Source organism: Andrena cerasifolii, chromosome 3 (genome assembly GCF_050908995.1).
Source record: "Andrena cerasifolii isolate SP2316 chromosome 3, iyAndCera1_principal, whole genome shotgun sequence".
NCBI lineage: Eukaryota > Metazoa > Arthropoda > Insecta > Hymenoptera > Andrenidae > Andrena > Andrena cerasifolii.
The window spans coordinates 12,580,417-12,602,303 of NC_135120.1; the positions used below are offsets into that span (position 1 = coordinate 12,580,417).

Genomic DNA, 21,887 nt, shown 5'->3' on the forward strand with positions numbered 1-21,887 from the left:
ATCCACTCAAGGGATGCCGAGCAATTCAAACGATACGAATACTTAAGTGGTATCGTCGAAAAAACGAAACCGTCACGAGCGCGGTGTGCCCACCAGGAAAACGATGACACAGCGCTGCACCTGCACCGTATATATGCAGCGCGAGAGGAGCGCGGTGTACCATTCCTGATTTTCCAGTTAAAAATCTTCCAACATGAACGTAAACGCAGGATGTGTTCTGTCCTTGCTGCGGCTGCTGCTCTTGTCCGCCATGGTGGCCGTGACTTTTCACGATCAGTCGCGCGCACACGCTCAGCGCAGAGAATACGCGGACCTCTATGGCTTCGACAGCTTCAACGGCTCCGCGGCGGAGAACATATTAGGCGCCGGGATAGGTGCCCTGAACTTCCTCCGCGAGAACGAGCTGTTCCAGGATCACGCCCAGCCGGACATGACACCCGGGCCTGACTCGGTCTACGATTTCGTCGTGGTGGGTGCTGGAACGGCGGGCGCAACGATAGCCTCCAGACTGACCGAGATCGACGAGTTCAGGGTGCTGCTGATCGAGGCTGGCCCTGAGGAGACAATGTTCATGGACGTGCCCATCCTGGCGCACTTCCTGCAGGGCGTGGACGAGATAGACTGGAGGTACGAGACAGAGCCGTCCGACAAGTACTGCTTGGGCATGAAGGGGCACAGGTGCAAGTGGCCCAGGGGCAAGGTGATGGGCGGCAGTAGCGTCCTCAACTACATGATCGCTACCAGAGGCAGCCCTCAGGACTACGACCGTTGGGCCCAGATGGGAAACGCTGGCTGGGCCTACAAGGACGTACTGAAGTACTTCAAGAAGCTGGAAGGCGTGCGGATACCGAAGCTCGGGCGTGACACGAAATACAGAAACACCAGGGGACCAGTGAGCATCAATTACGCCCCCTATCACTCACCCCTGTCAGCCGCGTTCCTGGAAGCCGGCCAGGAGCTCGGATACCCGCTCGTCGACTACAACGGGGAGAAGCAGATAGGGTTCTCGTATATACAGGGGACCATTTCCCGCGGCTATCGAATGAGCAGCAACAGGGCGTACCTGGTGGGCAAAAGGCGGAGGAACCTTCACGTGACGAAGATGAGCATGGTGCATAGGATACTGATCGACAAGAGGGACAAACGGGCGGTGGGCGTTCAGTTCGTCAAGGGCAACCGCCGAATCTCGGTGTACGCCAGGAAGGAGGTGATACTGTGCGCGGGGGCCATCGGGTCCCCGCAGTTGCTGATGCTGTCGGGTGTCGGGCCCGCCGAACACTTGAAGAAACTCGGGATAAACGTGATAAAAGACTCGCGGGTTGGCGACAACCTCATGGACCACATAGCGTACGGCGGATTGACGTTCACGGTCGATCAACCGGTTAGTGTATTGATGTACAATTTGACCGATATTAGGAATCCTTACGCGAAGGACTTCTTGCTTAGGCAAGACGGGCCACTGACGATCACCGGCGGCTGCGACGGTATAGCGTTCCTGGACGTGGACGACCCGAAGAATCGGGACGGTGTACCGAACATAGAGCTTTTGTCCCTCATCAGCTCGATTTACATGTTGGATGCCCTGATGAAGAATTTTGGCTTCAGTCGGGAGATAGTGGATAAATTCTCGCACTTCCAGAGCACCAACTCGTACGGGATATTCCCGATGCTGTTGAAGCCGCGGAGCCGCGGCTCGATCAGACTTCAGTCCAGTGACGTGAACGTGAAGCCACGAATCGTCCCCAATTATCTTAATGACCCCGAGGACATCAGAGTCATAATCAAGGGGATCAGGGCTGCCGTTCAGGTCTGCAGAACGAGAGCCATGAGGAAATTGGGCGTAGCGTTTTACAACAAAACGGTGCCGGAGTGCGAGAACTACCCCTTCGATTCGGACGACTACTGGCTGTGCAACACCAGGATGCAAACGCTCACTATTTATCACTACAGTGGGACTTGCAAAATGGGACCTCTGAACGACAAAACCGCTGTCGTCGATCCCGCTTTGAAAGTACGTACAACCCGGAAATGTCACACGGCTCAGTCTTGCTCGTTTAATGGGGATAAGGTTGATTGAAATTTCTACATCGATGAAGCAGGTTTTAACCGATAAACTGAATTGCAGAATTATTGGCAGAAGTAGGAGCTTGTTACAGAAATCCAGTTAGAACGATTACGTCTCATGATTCTTAACACTTGATCTGCTGCATGTTTTGCATCCTTTTAAAATTTTCCAACTGTTCGTTGATTTTTAAACGCTTCAAACACGCGTCTTGGAAACAGAATAGAGATCTTTCGATGGCATATTTGGTTTGTCTATGATAAACATAAAAGGAGATGGAATTCTGAGGCATATGCGCGTTAAGCCGGATCCAGACCTGAATGCGTCAACGCGTGCTTTTGTTTTGAAATTCGAGCGCCCGTATACCTATACTAAACAGATAAGGGATCCGTCTCCAATTTGAAGGGACGCAGGTGGGGTCACGCGCAGTGAGCGGACTACCCTTTTTCTTCCTGCGTCCCTCCACGATGCGTATTGCCGTTCCCCGCGAGTAATTTCGTGTGATTTTTTAATACAACAGCGAGTCGGTCAGGTTATATGAACTGAGAACAACACAGGGTGTAGTGAAGAAAAGAAAGACAAATTATTCATTAAAATAAAGCTTTAAAGTCTATCATATGGTAAATGCATTATATTGTTAAAAATGTAATTTTTTTATTTTTCATTAACTGTTTATGACAATATTAGCAATTGATTAAATTCATTCTCATAGATCCATCATTCATGATTAAAAAAAAAAACGCAAGTTCATGCCTTCAATAATTTAGGTCATTAAAATCCATTTCTGAAGGCGGGTTTCGTAAAAATCACCGAAAGCAGGGAACTTCGAAGATTTGTATTTTTTAAACAATTTCGAAACTAGAAAAATGAGTACTTAGCCCTCCCTAATTTCACGTGGACTGCAATATATTTCAATATCATGAAAATCCGAGACATCGAGGATTTGAGAAAAGTATCTCATCTGCTTCTATCATTCACGCTGAGCGCAATGCACTCCAAACTTCCTTTGATGTGTGGAAGAAAACCGACAACGGTCGGCTCAGGCCATGTGCCTTCGTCGGCATTCCCGAGTCGGGTCGCATGCGTCGAGTCACCACGAATGAACTAGTTCACACTAGCATATGCGTTCACGCTCACCCTTTCTGACGTAGAAGCATGCGACCCTGGCTACCGTTTCGCCCGTCCGCATCAGAATATTCGTGCGCGTTCAGCCTTGCTCAACGTACCTACACTCATTCAGATCTGGATCCAACTTTAGTGGATCGATTTCGTGGAGTCACGCACGCGTGACAGCGGCAGATAAAGTGGTAAGTGTGAGTGAAGCTAGAACTACTTAACGTTTTTAAATATTCCAGGTGATCGGTATCAAAGGACTGAGAGTAGCGGACTGTTCCATAATGCCGGAAATTCCGGCAGCACACACGAATATTCCAGTATTCATGATCGCCGAGAAAGCGTCGGACATGATTAAAAAGGAATGGGGATACCTGAATAATTAATTATCATCGATCGACGAAGAACAAGCCAAAGTGTCCCTTTTCACCAGCACGATTCTAAAATTTCTACTATTACAATTGACGTGACTTAACATGACGATTTAGGTATTTGCATGAATTGATTAGACTTTCCAAGTCAGGTCATCAAGGAAAACAACTTTTTACTCTGTTTCTCACTTCCAACGCAGATACATGTAATTATGACGATAGAGCAAATCACAGCTTATACGTTTCCGATTATTTGTCACTATTTCTTGCAAATAGTTCTTATTTTGTAGAAACGCTTATTTTCACGCATATATATATATATATATATATATATATACAGTGTGATCATTCTGTCCTTTAAGTGTTAAATGAATAGATCATATCACGTTTTTCCTCTTGGTTCATACGATTAAATTAATAGTAATTTAAAGCAGGTAAATACTTTTCTCTTACAAAGAAGCTCAAGTAATTACAACCTAGCATTCAGGCAGTATTTGAATTCCCACTAGACGGATTTTTTTTCTACGCGGTTTCACCTTCGAATTTAAATTGCTAATGAATATGAAACTCAATTTTATATAAAGCGTGATGGAACTGGACTGGAGTAATCGAATCAACGGAAGAACTTAACTGTACTTAATCAAAGCTTTTTTTTCAATCATTTAAATTGCAAACATGGTGTTTTTATTGCGGTTAGAATTATAATTAAATATCGTTGGAAGACATTATTTATGAAGAAAAAGTTTTTGTACATTTTTTAAGCACACACTTTGCATCTTTAAAAATACCGTGGAAAGAAGTGAATAGAATGTGATCACTGATTTGGTTTCGATAATTATTTTCAAGATGTACCTAAAAGAGTAATAAAAAGATATCGCCAAAACAGGTAATAGGAATATATTAACGATTGAGATAATAGTTAAAAGTTACGAAGGAATCTCGCTAGAAATGAAAGCAAATAGTTCAATATAATTTTTATTGAGTGTTTGAAGTACTTAGTGTTCGAAACTGCAATCACCTTATCTATTTTGTACATGATTGCACATAATTAATTTTGTATAAAATTTTCAGTGTGCAAACAAAAAATCACTCGCTAGTGCACTTATTCCTACACCAGTGGAGTTCAAACTAAGTAGGTCACGCTTATTGCGGAAACGTGTCTCGCTAAATACTGTATTATTGATTTTTTCCTGTTTGTATTATTGCGTCCACCCGTCCTGTTCCCTGATTGTTTAATATCCGTAGTCCATTGAATACGACCGACCATTTGTATCTATTATCTAATCGATTACTAAAGATGATTAATCGAGAAAAGCCTGAACTGAATAAACATAACTTTGAGAATGATAAAAATTGAGTGATTTGGGATTTATTTTTGGGATCCTGTTTTGGAGTTAAGAACCAGAACTGGGCTTTAAATTCGATCAAATTGCAGCATTCGACATACTACTTTTCAGTCATGGAAATAAATATGGAAATAGACTGTAGATTACCAGAGATTTAATAGAATGATGAAAAAGTAACGTACGTGTTCTTTTAATGAATTTAAATTATCCAATAGGAAATGGAAGAAAAATTGAAATTTTGTTTCCATTATGGGTCACGACAAATCCCCACTCCTCCAGAGGGGAATCCTCGCGGGCGCCAGGGTAGTTATGGGATTTTTACCCACTAAAACTCCACAGCCACTATGAACTTTTGAATAATTTACATGTAAATATCTCTATTATTAAGGCTCATTGGCAGAAACGCTCGGACACCTATTTACTTATTTTCGACATAGATCCATCGTGCCAAGGCTCATCAAAATCGATGTCTACCGCATGGTGTCCTCCCCTTATTAATCAAGAGACTAAATCATGAGAATATCCCTTGAGACTCGTACCCACCACAATAGACAAAGGTTCTGAAAGGGTTGCAAAGCGTTCCTCCTTTGTACTTCACTTAAAACTGCAAATCGGGGTCGTCCATCCACCGAGATTTATTCTGGACGCACTGGAACGCCCCGGCAAAATTATGGCAAAATTATTCGTTATGATTTAGAGAATGTGCACGTTTCACGTGTGCATGCAAGTGCCATGCACAATTTTCTGAGCATAAAAATGGAACGTGAGCGAGATAAAACAGATGCAGGTACAGAAAACACACGGGAAGGGGTCGGTCGACGGAGTCCAACTTTTAACCTTACTCGAGCCTGCTAAGTATTACGTGAACGCCACGAGAAAGCGCATTTCTCTAGAGGATCTCGAAGTGGAAAGTAGACACACTAGGACCTCAGAAGGTGTTTCGGCAGCCACGCGACATCGTACAACCGAGTCTTCGAAAGGCCATTGAGAAGGACGACGGAAGTTGGCCATTAGCTCGTTACAATCGCCGTATTATGGTAATAACGATTTGAACCAGGTGAAGGAGTAACCGATTCTGCCGTCAGCGAGGGTGCTCGACAACGTGACCAGCAAAGTTTGTATTTTAATGGTTTATGTGTAAGTGACGAGGCAAGCGTGGACCTGGAACGAAGTTTGCTTTCTATTTCAAGAGTGGTGAATTCGGCTTTTGAGGGGGTTAAGTTTGTCAGTTTGAGTGATAAATGAAATTGGCACTCCAAGTGAGAAGTAGCGTTTGACACAAAAGTGACGAGTAAACTTTCGGTTTTGAAGATTGTTTCATTCGCGATGACTAAGAGTAACGAGTGAAGAACGACAAATTTCAACACAGTTCAGTTTTCAATCTGACAGTGACAAACTTGAATTTGGAGTGAAATGTCTCGTTTCGTGTAAATGTTTGATTTTTTAACAAAGCCTGGTGATACTAACAATAAGTAATGGGTTGAAGTTTGATTTTATCTTTGAATAAACAACTGCAAACTATAATTTGCATAAGACTTGATCGATTATGGAAGAACGATAAATAATATCTAATTTTTTATGACACTGATTGACGAGTGAATTTTGGGCTTCTAGATAAGATCCAGTTTGCGGTGCTATAAAATGTACAGTGAAACTTTGCTCGTAACTTTGTTACCTAGTGTTTCGCATTCAGGGTTATATAACATGTTCGTTAGATGAATGAAAATGTCCTCATTTACAGGTGACTAGGTATAGTAGTGAAACCGCGCGTGCTTGCTTCAATAATGAAGTCGCAATGTCAACATTTAAGCGATTATAAATGATCTATCTGACTTTATCGTTTACTCATTTTCTTGCACAACGAAGTGTAAAATATTAGCAAATGTTAATGTATGAAACAGATTAAAAGTGACTTCTATACCTCACGATATACAGGATTATTCGCTACCAGCGATACAACTGAGAAGAGCCTGATTCTTTATGAAAAATTAAGTGGAAAATCCAGGATAACATTTCTCCAACGAGCCTTCGTGTCTTAGAAAAGTCATTCCAAAGATCTATGCAATAATATAGATAATTCTCAAGAATGTCTACCCGAATAAGTCTCAAATCTTAAATATCCTGTTTTCAAACACTGTATCCTGAATAAGCCTAAAACGAAAGTCTATTCTGTAACAAGATTTGGACGATATTTTATCTCACTTTAACAATTTCCGTCACAGAGACACTATTCAATATTTTCCAACTATTGCCTCACAGAGAATCACTCTCTTTCCACTTGTACCCTTCTACCCACCCGTCTTTCTGTTCCATAAGAAGTAATAGTTGTCAATAGAAATCAACAATACCCGTGCCTATAAGCTACTTCATCTGAAACCTTGCTCCTTTGCAGCAACATGGCCACCCCCGCTAGGATATTGCTGCTATTACCGCTCCTGGTCTCCTTAGGGGCGTCCACATCGTTCTTGGACGCTCTGAGGAGCTACGGACCATCGCCCGAAGTTTTAAATAGAATCGATCCGAATAACAAGAGATATGACTTCATCGTTGTGGGTGCTGGATCAGCTGGCTCGGCGCTGGCTAATCGCCTCACCGAGAACAAAAAATGGAACGTCCTCCTTCTGGAGGCAGGAGGTCCAGAATCCCTCCTCCACCAGATCCCCATCCTAGTAGGCTATTTCCAATTATCGAACTTCAACTGGGGTTACACTGTCGAGCCTCAGAAGAACGCTTGTCTGGGTATGGTGAACCGACAGTGCGCCTGGCCACGAGGAAAAGCTCTGGGTGGCACGAGCACTCTCAACTACATGATCCATACACGCGGAAACAAGCTGGATTACGATAACTGGGCTGCTCTGGGGAACGAGGGCTGGTCTTACGACGACGTCTTACATTATTACAAGAAGAGCGAGAGGTTCGATGTGCCAGGTTAGAGAATTGCTTGATATACTTTATGGGGGCTTGATTCGTTGTAAGGCGAAGGCTGATTTGTAGCAAAACAGGTCGAAAATGGGAGTAAAATTGAACAGCTTTGGAGATCTTCGAGCATGCTTGTTGAAGAATGAGGGAAGCACTTGTTAGAGTTATTCGCTGGGTGTTAAGTTCATGTGAGAAATATTCTGCAACCTGCATTTTATGAAAAAGAGTATAATAGTCTACATGGGGAATTACATAAATATCTTTCTCAATCTTCAAAGACAGAGGAACGTATTTTATCACTTTGATTTGCTTTTGGGCGATTTACTTTCAACTACTTTGTCTAGCAGTACACAAATTCTATCAGAAAAGAAGCGTAACTGGCGAAACGGTAAAATAGGACTCCACAATTATTTAGTTCTTTTCCCCTTGTAATAAATATTTGCATGCTCAAATAGCGTAAATAGCTTGTATTATAAGCATTACCATCAAACTCTCCGCCAATTCGAATGAACCCACAACTGAAACGTACAACAGCTTCACGTTCGCAAGTTTGTACTACATAATCGTGGAAAGGTACCGTAGAAAGAAGCTCTTGATTCCCCTTTTTCCCACCCCGCGTTAAAGATCTAAGACGCCGTGTGCAGAATTTACCGCATCATGCTACTGTCCTACGACGGTAATTAACCACCGTGTCCATGTTCAGGCATCAAGAACTCCTCGTACCACGGGGACAAAGGGTACTTGTGCGTCGAGCACGTTCCGTACCACACAGAGCTGGCAAAAGCGTTCCTGAAAGCCGGCAGACAACTGGGCTACAAGATCGTGGACTACAACGGCGAGGAGCAAATCGGGTTCTCGTATATTCAAGCGAACATGGACAAAGGGACCAGGTGTAGCGCCTCGAAAGCCTATCTGAGGGTAAACAGGCCGAACATCAACATCGTCACTGGCGCAACCGTCACCAGAGTCCTAATCGACGAGAGTAACCGCGCGTTCGGAGTCGAGTACATACAGAACAATGAACGAAACAGGGTGTTCTGCTCGAAGGAAGTGATTCTCTCAGCGGGAACGATAGATTCCGCGAAGCTGCTGATGCTATCGGGGATAGGGCCCAAGGACCATTTGGAAGAGCTGGGGATCAAGGTCCTACAAGACTCCAAAGTCGGGTACAACATGTACGAGCACATTGGCTTCCTGGGGCTGACTTTCATGGTGAACCAGCCTGTGTCTCTGCTGCAAAGCAGGCTGACTAGGCCCGGCGTGTTCGTGCAGTACTTCCTGAACAGGAGTGGCTTGATGTCGCTTCCAGGAGGAGCAGAGGCGCTGGCGTTCATCAGAACGAAATACGCGCCCGACAATAGGCCGGACGTGGAGCTTTTGTTCGCCTCGGGGTCCCTGCACTCTGACGGAGGCGTGCCCCTGAAGAAGGCCCTCAGGGTATCCGACGAGCTCTACAACGCCGTTTACAAGCCCATCGAGAACCAGGACGCCTGGTCGATCTGGCCAATCCTGCAGAACCCTAGGAGCTTCGGCAGGCTCACTCTGAGGTCTAAGGACCCCTTACAGCCCCCCAAAATGGACCCCAATTTCTTCGCCCACCCGGCCGACGTGGAGATCATTCTGGAAGGGATCAAGCACGCCATCAACATCTCCAGGACAGATCCTTTCCAGAAGTATGGCAGCAGACTGCACGATACAAAGATCCCTGGCTGCAAGGCATTTGAATTCGCTAGCGATGATTATTGGAGATGCGCCATAAAGCACCTACCGTCGATGATGAACCACGAAATCGGGACGGTTAAAATGGGGCCCCAAAGCGACCCCAATGCTGTCGTGGACCCAGAGTTGAGGGTGTACGGCGTGAAGGGGTTGAGAGTGGTGGACGCTTCGATCATGCCCGCCATGCCCACGGGGCATATAAACGCGGGTATTTTTATGATCGGTGAAAAGGCGGCTGATATGATCAAACGATCTTGGCAATGAATGGGTAAATGTGCGGTTCGAAGATGTTTGTTTTAGAGCGAGTGTGATTGTTGAAACATGGAAATTTTTTACCACAGGGCGGCAGCAAGATTTATCCTTGTGGGAAACCCGATTCTGGTCACATTTGCGTAAGAGTTCGACTGACATTTGGTATTATTTATGGAGTGTCATTCGTAATTATACGAAAGACAATGAATCTTAATTAAGTCCGAGAAATGTGGAGAATTTAATCCTGATAATTCCTAGAATATTAGTCTCTAGTGATTACTTGTAAATTGTTTTTATAAGAGGAGGCCATCGGAGATTACATTTCAAAGATCTTCTAGGAAGATACTTTTTTATTATCAAGACTTTTTTATTATCAAGACTATTTTTGTTATCAAGATATTTTATACATAGAATAGAGCGCCATATATTAAATTACGCTTAATCGTAACACTACAATAAGCTCTTTCATGTTAATGGCTATAAATTAAAAACTTCACACGTTTCGTTTAAGCTACACTAACTCCGTCAACAGTTTTATTTTTATATTATTGTATTACTCTTATGGAAATATTAAATACACACGATCGAGACCAATTGAATTATTCAATTACAAATATGGTGTTCTGTGTGCCAAATATATATTTTTGAGGCGTGTTGAAAATAGTTTTTCCTAGAACCCTGAGAAGCTTAAAAGATTCTAAGTAAAATACGTCCGTTGTTGTTTGCAAACGAGTGACAAGTTAATCATACTGCACATCCGATGACTGATAATACTTCCTTCGAAAGACACGTCACGCGATTTTTCATGGAAAAAAGGTGATGTCGTTAGATTAGTTAGATGCGAGATAACAAAGTATTTGCGTGCACGACACGTTGCACAACAATCGAGTGACCCATATTGTTGTTCATTGCAATGAAATTGGAACTTCGTAGGTACGAGCATACGAGTTCATCAATGATGACGCAAACGGGCGATGAGTCATGCTTCTCCTCTGGATACACTTCCTCGCGTAAAAGTAAAGGAAAATCGCGGATGGCCGAATAACTGCGTCATGGGTGCTTGCTTATAATACTTCTCAATTGGTGAATGGGCTATGTTTTCGTCTTTGGTGAATTGAACAAAAATAAAGGAAAGAATTTGCATATACTTTCCACATGAATAACTCAGATCTATTCTTGACAACTGGTTTATCAAGTGTCACAGATAGCGGAAGAGCAAAAATAATTGTGTATATGCCTCTTCCTGTGAATGCTAACATAAATTTCTTTTGTGACGCATATGATTACAAATTTTATATAGAGGAACTTAAAAACTGCTTTGTAAAGAGTAATGCGTATGCATGCACTGACAAAGCTTATTTAAAAACCTATTATATTAATTATCTTTGCGACAACACACCCGCTTATAGATTGTTAACCCCATGATCTTATTCTGAATTGCCTGAACAAACCACAAGTGTACGTGTAGGTTCATTAATTTCACCTTGAGATTATTTAGGTCAATTTCACTGTTTCTTTGAGACTTTCATTGGTAAACTAAACGAATCAAGCATCTAAGTACATCCCAGTGATGTTACGATAATTTACAATAAGGATTCTTCGAATTACAACATGTACGATAACTCAAATCAAACTACTTTGAAGTCTCCAATACATTTTAACCCACAACTGACTTACTACCCTTTCTCCCAACCATAAGTATACAGTCAGTGAATCACATTATTGCTAAGTAATACTGCTTCCGCTGCGTATTAACGATTAGAACGTAGCTTGTACTACGGCCACTCCTATTTCAAAATTTCATCCATTAGTCTCTTCAATCCCTCACCACTGACAGTCGCACAAACAATACACATTATTCTGTCTCCATTCCAGAAAAGCCTAAGCTTTCAAATACTACAAAGTAATCATAGGTGGCTTCTAAGCGCGTTACACATTGCTAGAATGAAACAGACAACCCATTTACGCATGCACAAGCTAAAAGCAACGACTGCTGTGAAACTGAAAGCCAATGGAGCAGGAGTGTTGACAGGATCATTGTGGAAAATTATTTGGCTGTGTTAGAGCGATCTACGTAAACAAAGATATCGGCGTGCCAGTTATGTTAATAGAGAAGTGTTACGAACGTTTTGCCGATACAAAAGTGGCGGAACCGTTAATGTTGACTTTTCGGAGCCGGGCATGCGAGTAAAAGCAACGGGAATGAATCAAGCGTGGCAGCTCTAGGTTAATTTATTGCACCGCTTGATTGATTCGCAAGATACAAGCTTCCCATTCAGCGCCGTACCTGATACGACGAGAGCTTCGTTCGGGCCACAGGTGTGAACGTTTCCCATTGTCAGATTAACTCCGTTTTCCTTAACGAGGGTCGCAACAACAAACCGGCACAAGGGACCAACCAGCACTAACACGGTTACCACTAACACTAATCTATACAGCGAGTCGGCAGTGATTAAAGACGGATTATTTCAAAATCCCCGGTAAATCGTTAACAACATATAATAACCCTTGTTAGTCTCGCGTCGCAAGGTTACGATGTTACCCACAGCCACTACCCAAAATTATTTGTAGCTTTTGCAAAACCCCAGCCAGCGGTACTGCCAACCTACGAGCTTCCGCGTACAGCGACATCTGCCGTAAAGTATCCGCTATTTTTCACTATTAGAAGGCCTCTATTAAATGAAAATTTATTCCTCCACAAGAGTATAATGAATATTTCTCGTTATAATGCTTCTATCAAGTTCTAGTACTATTTTAAGGAGAACAAGGCGCGCGTTTATGCAATATTGGAAATGTAACGTTGCTAAATGTATGCTAACTGCGCTTTATTCTAAGATGAATTTCGTTTTTCCATTTCCTTATGCAAAGTTCTTAGCTGATCGTTGTGGTAATGTCATAATGCTATATAATTTATTCTCATGGGCTTTGACGTCTCTTTGGCTATTATGGCAGCACTGCTTACACGCGTTTAATTCTAGGAAATTGAGATCTCTTCTCAAACCTGGCAGACTATTCCATGCATTCGGTAATAATGGGAAATGTATTGTCCAAATAGTCTGCTATAGTCACAGGGATATAGGACAATGCTTTCTCCGCCACTGCGGCGAGAGAACACGCCGATGCCAGAAATTCGAAGCTATATGTTTATGAAGCACTTGGACGGGTTAATGTAAACGATGTAAACGCCTATGTCAGCAAAATAAACTAATGCAGCTTCGTAGAGATACAGTGCAATCTAACCTATGATACTTGATACTTCAGTTCGCTTCAGTTATTGTTGTGTATCGTACATAGCGAGGAAACTTGGATATAATAAAGAATTTTTAAACCTTGGTTCGCACGCGGCGTTAATAAACTGATAAGATGTCGGAGGACGAAGTAGAAAGCTTTGAAATTACAGATTACGATCTGGAAAATGAATTCAATATTAATCGTCCTAGACGTAAATTAACGAAGAAGCAGCAAATGCTTGGTAAAAACTATTTGATACTAGCGTTTACCTGTCTGAGGGATTGTGGGGAAAATACTTTGTATTTGTTTCTAGCTTTAGTCGCAGGAGTTAAACGAAACTTCCGTTTCAGGTATTTGGGCAGATGATAGCGATGAAGAAGAATTGTCTGCTAGACCATCGTTTAAAACGTTCGATAAAGGACCAAAAAATTACACAGCCCCCGTAAATTTTGTAGCGGGTGGAATTCAGCAGGCTGGCAAGCCCAAGGAGGAAACAGAGGAAAAAGATGACGATGACAGTGACAATGAAAATGCGAGTAAATCGCAAAGGGAATTTCCAAATAGTTCAAGGTAATATGTTTAATATAAAGAGATTTACTTTGTGGTTTAAGTGGTCGTTCTAGTAATCACGCCGCAAAATTCTGCAACATTCAGGTTTTTTTTTCTCAGTGAATACAGTGAATAACAATGTCAAACTTTTTTTTCATTTATTAAGCTACTTGTAGTGTATACGAAACAATTTTTTAAATACACTTTTAATTGTGTTTTTTCAATGTTATCTGGAATTTAAAATCACGCCTTTTAAAAGATGGCAGGAGTGATTTCAGCTCACAGACTCATCTGAAACAAAAATACCAAGCTGATTCTTAATCATTATGAGTACCGCTATCGCAGGTGCCAGAATTAGCCACGTAAGTAAAAATTTAACAAATTTTGGAAAATTTTGAAACTTAAAGTTTGAATGCGCGCAATTTTGTTAATTTTTTACTTATGTGGCTAATTCTGGCACCTGCGACAGCGGTACTCATAATGATTAAGAATCAGCTTGGTCTTTTTGTTTCAGATGAGTCTGTGAGCTTAAATCACTTCCACCAGGGAGGTATTTCTTTTCAAAGGCGCGATTTTGAACTCCAAATAACATTGAAAAAACACAATTAAAAGTGTATTTAAAAAATTGTTCCCTGTACATTACAAGTAGCTTAATAAATGAAAAAAAGTTTGACATTGTTATTCATTGTATTCACTGAGAAAAATAAGCCTGAATGTTGCCGAATTTTGCTGCGTGATTACCAGAATGACCCCTTAACTATACGGTGTTCAATACGATTCATGCGATAAAACTGTTTGCCTTTCATAGTTCCGAAGATGAAAGATCGAGCAACGTGCATCAACATTCATCTTTTTCATTAAATACAGATGGGGATATCGCTGGTTTACGTAAAAAGAAGAGGCATTTAAATCCCTTACTAGTGCAAAGCGGAATGGGTAGTTGGGAGGTGCACACAAAGGGTATCGGGGCTAAGCTGTTATTGCAGGTGTGCACGAAACGCTAGGCTACTTATTTCTGTTATAGAAAAATATACTTATTAATCGTTTTACGGTTTAGATGGGTTTCGAACCTGGTAAAGGGTTGGGTAAACAATTACAAGGTATAAGTGCACCAGTGGAAGCACACCTGAGAAAAGGCAGAGGCGCGATCGGAGCCTATGGCCCAGAGAAAGGTCCTAAGCTTGCAGAAAAGAAGAAGGAAGAGGAAGCAGAAGATGGAAAGGACCCTAAGGCCAAGTTATCGCAGTGGCGCAAAGGAGACGGAGCTATTGCCAAGAAGAAAGTAAATTATGTTTATCGAAGTGTAGATCAGGTTCTGGAAGATGGAAAGTTGAAGCCTAACAAGAAAGTAAGGATATCGAACGATATGAGCAGAGTTAAAGTTATTGACATGACTGGCCCGGAGCAAAGAATTCTTAGTGGATACCATGCGATATCTGGCGGCCAACAGCGACCCGATGAGACTGTCGTGGTTACTGATAAGAAATCCAAAGTGAACTTTGCGTTGCCAGAGCTCCAACATAATTTAAACATACTCGTAGACATGTGCGAGCAAGACATTATACAAAATGACAGAAGGACACGGCATTTGATCGACAGAGTGATTGCATTAGAAGCAGAGAAGAAGAATTTATCTAAAGTTGTAGACCAACATGGTCAACTCATCGAAACATTAGAAAGTGTACTCGTGATTGTAGACAGATTGATGGACGAAACGAACCAAATGTCATTGCAAGAAACTGCAAAAGCTTTCAAAGACTTGCAGGACAAATATTACGAAGAGTACAAAATGTACGAACTGGGTGATTTGGCCAGTAGTTTCGTTGGTCCGAAAATAAAAGACTGTTTGCTCAGTTGGAATCCATTGATGCAGCCAAAGCAGCCCGTCAGATTATTCGAGCAGTGGAAGAGTATTCTAGAAAGTGGTACTACTACTCTTCAGACAAGATCCATGCAACCGTATGACCAGCTTGTTTGGAATTCATGGATGCCATCAATTAGAGGAGCAATACAGTACGTACCCCATTTTATGATAAACGAATTGAACCGTAAATATGGAAATCGAGTAAAGTGTTGATTGTAATTTTTATTAATTCTCGTTCTAGACAGTGGACGTGTAGACAACCAGACGCCCTCATTGAATTAATAGAGCACTGGATACCATTGCTTCCAAGTTGGATATTAGAAAATATTTTAGACTTACTAATCCTTCCAAAACTTACGTTGGAAGTAGAGGAATGGAATCCCCTTACTGACACAGTGCCTATCCACACATGGATTCATCCTTGGCTACCGTTATTACGTACGCATATTTCTTAAAAATTCAGGATAAAATAGATGGTAAGATATAAATGAATGATGCTGGGAACACTTTATCATTACAGGGAATCGATTGGATACTTTGATATATCCAATAATACGACGTAAATTAGGTTCCGCATTGGGCGGTTGGCACCCCTCCGATAGATCTGCCAGGCTAATGTTGCAGCCTTGGGAGAATGTTTTCGCGAAGGGAGATATGGAGGCCTTTTTAGTGAAGAATATCATACCAAAGTTACAAATAGCACTTTCAGAATTCGTTATAAATCCGCACCAGCAACATTTGGATCAGTGGAATTGGGTATACGAGTGGAAGGACTTGATTCCGTGTCACATAATGGCAGGGTTACTCGACAAATTCTTCTTCCCCAAGTGGCTACAAGTCCTGGCACTTTGGCTCAACCACTCCCCTAATTATGATCAAGTGACGAATTGGTATATGGGATGGAAAGGCATGTTGAATGAGAAATTACTAGCGGAGCCTTTAGTGAAAGGTAGGTGTTCAGTCTAATGTCGAGGGTACTCCGACATTCGATGCACGATTCTCGAATTTACGATGGACTGATTTACAGAACACTTCAAGAAAGCATTGGATATGATGAATAGGGCAGTTAACGGACCACAAAGCCACCAACCAGGTGCAATGGAACAAGTTTCGTATCTGACGAGCTTAGAAAGAACTCAGCCTACCATGTCGCAGATGCCTCCAACTGCACAACCAAGAATGGAGGTGCGATTTAATCTATTAAAGAGTTTCTGTTAAAGAGTTGCTCGTTTCCTAGCTTTTATACTGAAATCTTTCTACTTTTACAGAGACTTGCTGAAGCAGTGCGAACAGCGTCTCAGATACCTCAAGGTTTCAAGGACCTTGTTCAGAAGAAGTGCGAAGAAAGAGGTATTTTGTTCATGCCTATACCAAACCGATACAGGGAAGCGAAGCAAGTCTATAAAGTTGGCAATGTCCAAGCTTATATAGACGGAAATGTGTTGTTTGTATGTCACAACGGCATGAATTGGATGCCAACCCATTTAAATGCTTTACTAGACATGTCTGAATTGTAGAAACAATTATCCTAGTTTAGAAACTAATTGCTATTACGTTGTAATTATTTGCCTTGTACATATGCTATAAAATAGTACGTAAGAAGTGATACTGAAAGATTGACTACCATTTTGTATATAATTTATCCTATGTAATAAATCATCGTACTAGCATAGTCATGTGAGTTCGTTATTCTTTTATCTCTACATTCAATTTCTTGTAAGAAGTAGACTTTCCTTAAAATAATACAGTCTATAACCTACCTTCTTACTCCCATATATAAAATTCTCCAAAAGTAATTACTATTTCTTCAACGCACAGCTTCGTTTGCGAGATGTAGGCTGTTGAAACTTAAATACGAGTCCAGCTTCCAGCGCGCGATATTTAAACGTAGCGTCTCTTGAAAACACGCACGCACATATATACACGCACACACGCGAGAATCCCGAGCAGAACGCGTTGATTTTATCACACCGATAATAGTAAGTGTTCTAATACATTATAACGTATACAACTTGTATGTGAACTTGTCTCGACAATGTCTCGGTCATTAAAGTTGCATAGTGCTGTTATTTTCACGATTTTAAGCATATTTACTACGCAGCTGCATAAATTGACTCTAGAGAATGAAATGTAAACGAGAATCCGGTGTATGAATAATTTGTTCAATTATAATTCACGTCAATACGTATCACTTCAACTTTGACTTTCACTCAATAATGGGACTAACAAACGTATTTTTCGAGAGAGGTCTTTTCGCGGTCGCGTATGAGGTAATACTGACTGCTAGAACGGTGCTCGACCGTAGAGGGACATTAGTGTCTGGCGTAAAATTCAAAACAAAATATCAAAAGTAACTAAGTGTGAAAAAATGGCAGAGTCGATTATGGTAGGGGATTCAGGTTCAAGGTTTCGGGCACGTATACAAGAGTTACGACCGTGGAAGGACAAAAAGTGCCGTAGCACTTTCTTGTCTAGTAAACACGTCTGTTATGATTTTAGTTTGAAGTATTCTTTGAATGGTTTCGTAGTTCAGTGTTATAAAATTTCGTAGAGGCAGGAATTAGAACAAACAGGCAAACCGAGATTCCACTCTTACGCCATTATAAATTTGCACACGTATCAGTATAACCTATTCTTTCGCGTTTCTCAATTATACAAGTTTACACGTTGTTCAGGAACTGTGGTACTATCGGACGGGAGGTTATTTCTCTTGCAGAAACAAGTAAGATGTATAGAATAAATTTTTCTGATTGCTGCATTGTTCGCCAGAAAAACGATATTCTTTGGTTAGCTGTTGACTTTTATTTGCGCAGAGACATTTAACCAATTGTTTATCCAGAGAATCTTATATCTATCGAACAATTAAAATAAAAGATTTCTTCGACATGTCAAGTGCTCAGGAACCGAAATATCCTAAAATTAATTCATGATAGGTTAAAATACGAAGTGCACAATTTTATTTACAACAACACGCGCGATATTTCCATCAGCTTTGACAGAAATAATTTCTATAGCTTCTAATACTAATACGAAACGTGTATTACTGCATCATAGTAATATTATTTCATAAAAATATTCCTCCATTATCCTCGAGAACAATGTAACCAATCAAAAAGATTAATCTATATTTTCCGTGCATTCCTTTCGCGAGGAAGCATTTCCGCGTATTCTGATATTCCTCGGCCGCGTTTAAACAGCGCGCGCCGGAAGTGAGGGTCCTAAATTTAAATCGTTGGCATCTCAGAAACTAAGCCGCAGATCGCACCGCAGTTCAGAGCTTTTCGATTGGTTTTGCCACGCGGAATTCGCACGCCTCTGCTCGTCCCATAATTTTGCGACATCCTGTACAATCTTGATCCCCGCGTTGTACCAACGGGGCCCGTGTATCGAGGCGCTCCATCTCGAGCGTTCCACCGTGTTCCCCGTGCAAGAGGTGAACATCTCTTTCTCTTCGATGGTATGTACTCCTGGCATTCACGTTTCACGAATGCAGCCTCGCGCTCGCGGATGTTTGTCTTATTGACCACTTCTGTTCAAAGCAGTCGAAGTCGGACGCGTGTAGGCGCCCCTGGTTATCCCACTACCGAGGCGCAGCTATAAAACTCCTCGATATGGAAAGTTGCACGTGATCCTGCGGAGTCGTACGTATGTACCTACAGAGTCGTCCAATAGGCACCGTGTATCAACCACCACGATGTGTGCCTGGTCCTGTGTACCAACCATGGGCGCCACCACCATAGGCGAGGTGAACATGTATTTAAACTTGCTCAATGATCGCCCGGTATCAACCATCTTGGCGTGCAATTTCTAGACCACGATGGTCCTTCGAGGCAACGGAAATAGAACGTTGCAATGGCTCCACCGGCTCGTAGATCCCCTACCTAACGTTAAACTTTATACCCAAGATGGTAATTAGAGCTCCACGAGCTATATTTATGTACATACGTTGAATGTTGAGGGTATCGCTGAGGGGGACAGTAATTGTTCCCTAAGACCGTGTCAAGGTCTAGAATCGATCGTTCCTTTATATTCGTTTAATGCAAATCGAAGACAGTGAATACGTATCGATCCGAGTGTAAGAGGCGAGGTAGCCTAGCGTTCCGTTCCTCCCTTGAACGAGTGAGACAGTAGGTGACGCCAATGGCACCACTACCAGCGCTGTCCCGTCTCGTACGAGCAGAGGACTGGTCCTGTAAGAGGATGGACATCTCTCGCCTACACGCCTAGCAGATCTGTGCTCTCGGGTGTCGAGAAAATTTGCATCGGATCGGAGTGTGTCTGCCTAGTAACTGGCTGGCTCCGCTGCAACGGTCTCGTGGCCGGATTCGAGACGGTCCCCTGCGCTCTCTCGCTCGCTGGCGCGAAAGTGTGCGCGCGATATGCATACGCGACGTTGCGAGCACTTGTCGAACCCTAGGGCCAGATCCTTAACGTCTATCGTGTTCCGAGGTAGTCGAGCTGGCTTGTCGCCCCGTCGAGGGAAATATTGGGCCGTGGGGGAATAAAACAGCGCGCGAGAAAATTGAGGGTCGCGTGTTAGAGAACTCTTGCAAGAGCTTGTAATACTTTTGATGTTGCAGATGATTGCTAGCTCGTGGAGGAATTTCGGGGCATATAGTAATCACGAAAATGGGGTAGGTATGTCCTGTTTATATATCTGCAGGGTGCAACGTAATAAATTTGTCGAACTTTATCCTAAATCCGCCCCTGATGCAGAATGTAGTAAATTACTCGATATAAGTCGAGGATTTTTCATGATGTATGTAATTTTCTGCTACAAGCGTCCCAAATGCCTGTTAAATGCTAAGACACTTGACCACATCTCTTATAGAGAATCGAACTAAAAATCTGACTCGAAATAAATAGCCATCTCTACTTTGTCTCCTCTATATGTTAAGGGGCCATGCCTAGTTGGCAGGCGAAAAAGAACGTGATTTTCGGGAATTTTTTGTGGAAAATCTAATGTATATTTTTTGCCACTATTCGCTTATTTTAAAAGTATATATATTCAGCAACTTTCGGTGATTTTGTTGTAGAAAAATATTAAAAAAAATGAACGAATAATAGCCACTATCCCGGAAGCTATTTTTTTAGCGGTGAGTACCATTTCACCGTGCTGGATCGTCTGAAATCGAAAAGTGAAGAAGATTCTGTTAGTAAAATCGTTCGTTCACGCACCAGATAAATTCATATATTAACAGAATCTTCTTCACTTTTTCATTTCAGATCATCCGGCTCGGAGAAATCGTGCTCATCGCGCAGCGCCTTTATAAAAACAGCTTTCGGAAAAGTGGCTACTATTCGTTCATTTTTTAACATTTTTATATAACAAAATCACTGAGAGTTACTGCATATATGTACTTTTACAATAAGCAACTAGTTGCAAACAATATACATTAGATTTTCCACATAAAAATTCCCGAAAATCGCGTTCATTTTCGCCTGCCAACTATAGATACACGACCCCTTTAATGACCATCTTTTATCAATTTCCGTGGTTAATATACGTCTCTAGATTCCTCCATCTTTCCTCTAAATCACCCACGTACATTCGCCATCGACTTTCTACTTGCGCGGTGGCATATTTTATTTGCCACGTTTGAATTTAGTACCCGAAGAACAATTGGTAGCCCGCTGAATTGCGCGATAGAGTAGTTTCGCGTTAACGATCTAAAAGACCAGCAAGAATTTCCTAAGCCCCGTTTTCGAATGTGTTTCCACTCGCGTGGTCTCGAAATTAATGCGGATTCGATATGAAGGAAGCGAGATTACACCATACGAGGCGAGCGCTTAATGGCAGTGCCATTGAGATTGCGCCATCATATCGCGGTGAATGAAGTCTCCTCGATAACAGGTGAAAGACTGAACCTGCATCGTGACTCCGTGCGTTTCGAGTGCAACCCTTTTATGCACTTCAAGAATTGAAATTTCCTGATGGAGAGTAATAGCGCCCCAGTTGCGATAAAGTAACACCGCTTTTGGTCACTGTTACAAGAGAATTTGTATTCTGAAAACCTGTTACTTTACTCCTGCATACTTTGCAGCAAAATATATATAGGACCTCGTTCGTATAAACTGCAGTGCAAGACTTCAGTAGGACCGATGAAAATAATCGCATCACAGCAATTCTGCAGCGCGCTAAAATACTGCAAGTCTGATACCTTCGACGTAATTTTTCAACAATACGATAATACGTAGTCAGATCGGGATCTCCGTTCGTTTAACGCTCCATTATTCCATTCGCAACATTTCACATTGATAGTGGAAGGATCTACACCCTTCAGTCACAGACAGACATAAATACTACCCGGAATGGTAAAATTGATAATGCATTTGCGCTCCTTTATTTTAAAATTTTCTTACCAATGTCCGATAGTATATTCATTACTCTTCCTATTCAATTACTCCCACTGAAACTTATAGATTTAATTATCCCGCAAGATAATTCCCCGCGTGATTTA

General features: G+C 42.0%; 4 protein-coding genes across 10 annotated transcripts in view; 3 read left to right on the forward strand and 1 right to left on the reverse strand.

The window, feature by feature from the left end:
- The window catches only part of Flo2 (flotillin-2), a 127,999-nt gene extending 115,646 nt beyond the window's left edge, over positions 1-12,353 (reverse strand). For all 3 annotated transcript variants that reach the window (XM_076809053.1, XM_076809057.1, XM_076809055.1), the window contains exon 1: positions 12,070-12,353. In XM_076809053.1, coding sequence (XP_076665168.1) covers positions 12,070-12,118 — 49 coding nt within the window. In that variant the 5' untranslated portion in view covers positions 12,119-12,353. The remainder of the gene's footprint in view (positions 1-12,069) is intronic.
- LOC143367347 (glucose dehydrogenase [FAD, quinone]) lies at positions 127-6,817 on the forward strand. Of its 2 annotated transcripts, XR_013085020.1 has the most exons (3): positions 127-2,011; positions 3,418-4,432; positions 4,618-6,817. XR_013085020.1 is itself a non-coding variant. In XM_076809044.1 (2 exons), exons 1-2 carry the CDS (start codon positions 194-196, stop codon positions 3,559-3,561), a joined length of 1,962 nt encoding a protein of 653 aa, XP_076665159.1. In that variant the 5' UTR covers positions 127-193; the 3' UTR covers positions 3,562-6,817. The 2 variants fall into 2 exon arrangements, 1 of the variants encoding a protein (XP_076665159.1); XM_076809044.1 differs by having other exon boundaries at positions 3,418-6,817.
- On the forward strand, positions 5,866-17,098 carry Sip1 (septin interacting protein 1). Of its 2 annotated transcripts, XM_076809043.1 has the most exons (9): positions 5,866-6,006; positions 7,285-7,820; positions 13,364-13,583; positions 14,371-14,548; positions 14,620-15,575; positions 15,668-15,864; positions 15,947-16,375; positions 16,454-16,611; positions 16,695-17,098. In XM_076809043.1, the coding sequence occupies exons 2-9, from the start codon at positions 7,289-7,291 to the stop codon at positions 16,941-16,943; spliced, it is 2,919 nt and encodes a 972-aa protein (XP_076665158.1). In that variant the 5' UTR covers positions 5,866-6,006; positions 7,285-7,288; the 3' UTR covers positions 16,944-17,098. The 2 variants fall into 2 exon arrangements, with proteins under 2 accessions (XP_076665158.1, XP_076665157.1); XM_076809042.1 differs by lacking the exons at positions 5,866-6,006; positions 7,285-7,820 and adding an exon at positions 12,859-13,254.
- A 1,452-nt stretch (positions 17,099-18,550) lies between these two features.
- The window catches only part of LOC143367554 (uncharacterized), a 62,577-nt gene continuing 59,240 nt past the window's right edge, over positions 18,551-21,887 (forward strand). The window contains exons 1-2 of one of the 3 annotated variants that reach the window (XM_076809516.1): positions 18,551-18,883; positions 18,966-19,171. The gene's annotated coding sequence lies outside the window, so the exon portion shown is untranslated. Of the gene's footprint in view, positions 19,172-21,887 lie in introns of all 3 variants that reach the window. The other 2 variants (XM_076809518.1, XM_076809517.1) reach the window with 2 other exon arrangements.

What these genes read in the sequence shown, in the direction of transcription:
- LOC143367347 (XM_076809044.1), top strand. Translation starts at nt 194, where the DNA reads ATGAACGTAAACGCAGGATGTGTTCTGTCCTTGCTGCGGCTGCTGCTC. An exon ending in TCGTCGATCCCGCTTTGAAA is followed by an intron (nt 2,012 to 3,417) that starts GTACGTACAACC and finishes TAAATATTCCAG; the next exon opens with GTGATCGGTATCAAAGGACT.
- Sip1 (XM_076809043.1), top strand. Translation starts at nt 7,289, where the DNA reads ATGGCCACCCCCGCTAGGATATTGCTGCTATTACCGCTCCTGGTCTCC. An exon ending in GAATTTCCAAATAGTTCAAG is followed by an intron (nt 13,584 to 14,370) that starts GTAATATGTTTA and finishes TGCCTTTCATAG; the next exon opens with TTCCGAAGATGAAAGATCGA. An exon ending in TCCTTGGCTACCGTTATTAC is followed by an intron (nt 15,865 to 15,946) that starts GTACGCATATTT and finishes TTATCATTACAG; the next exon opens with GGAATCGATTGGATACTTTG.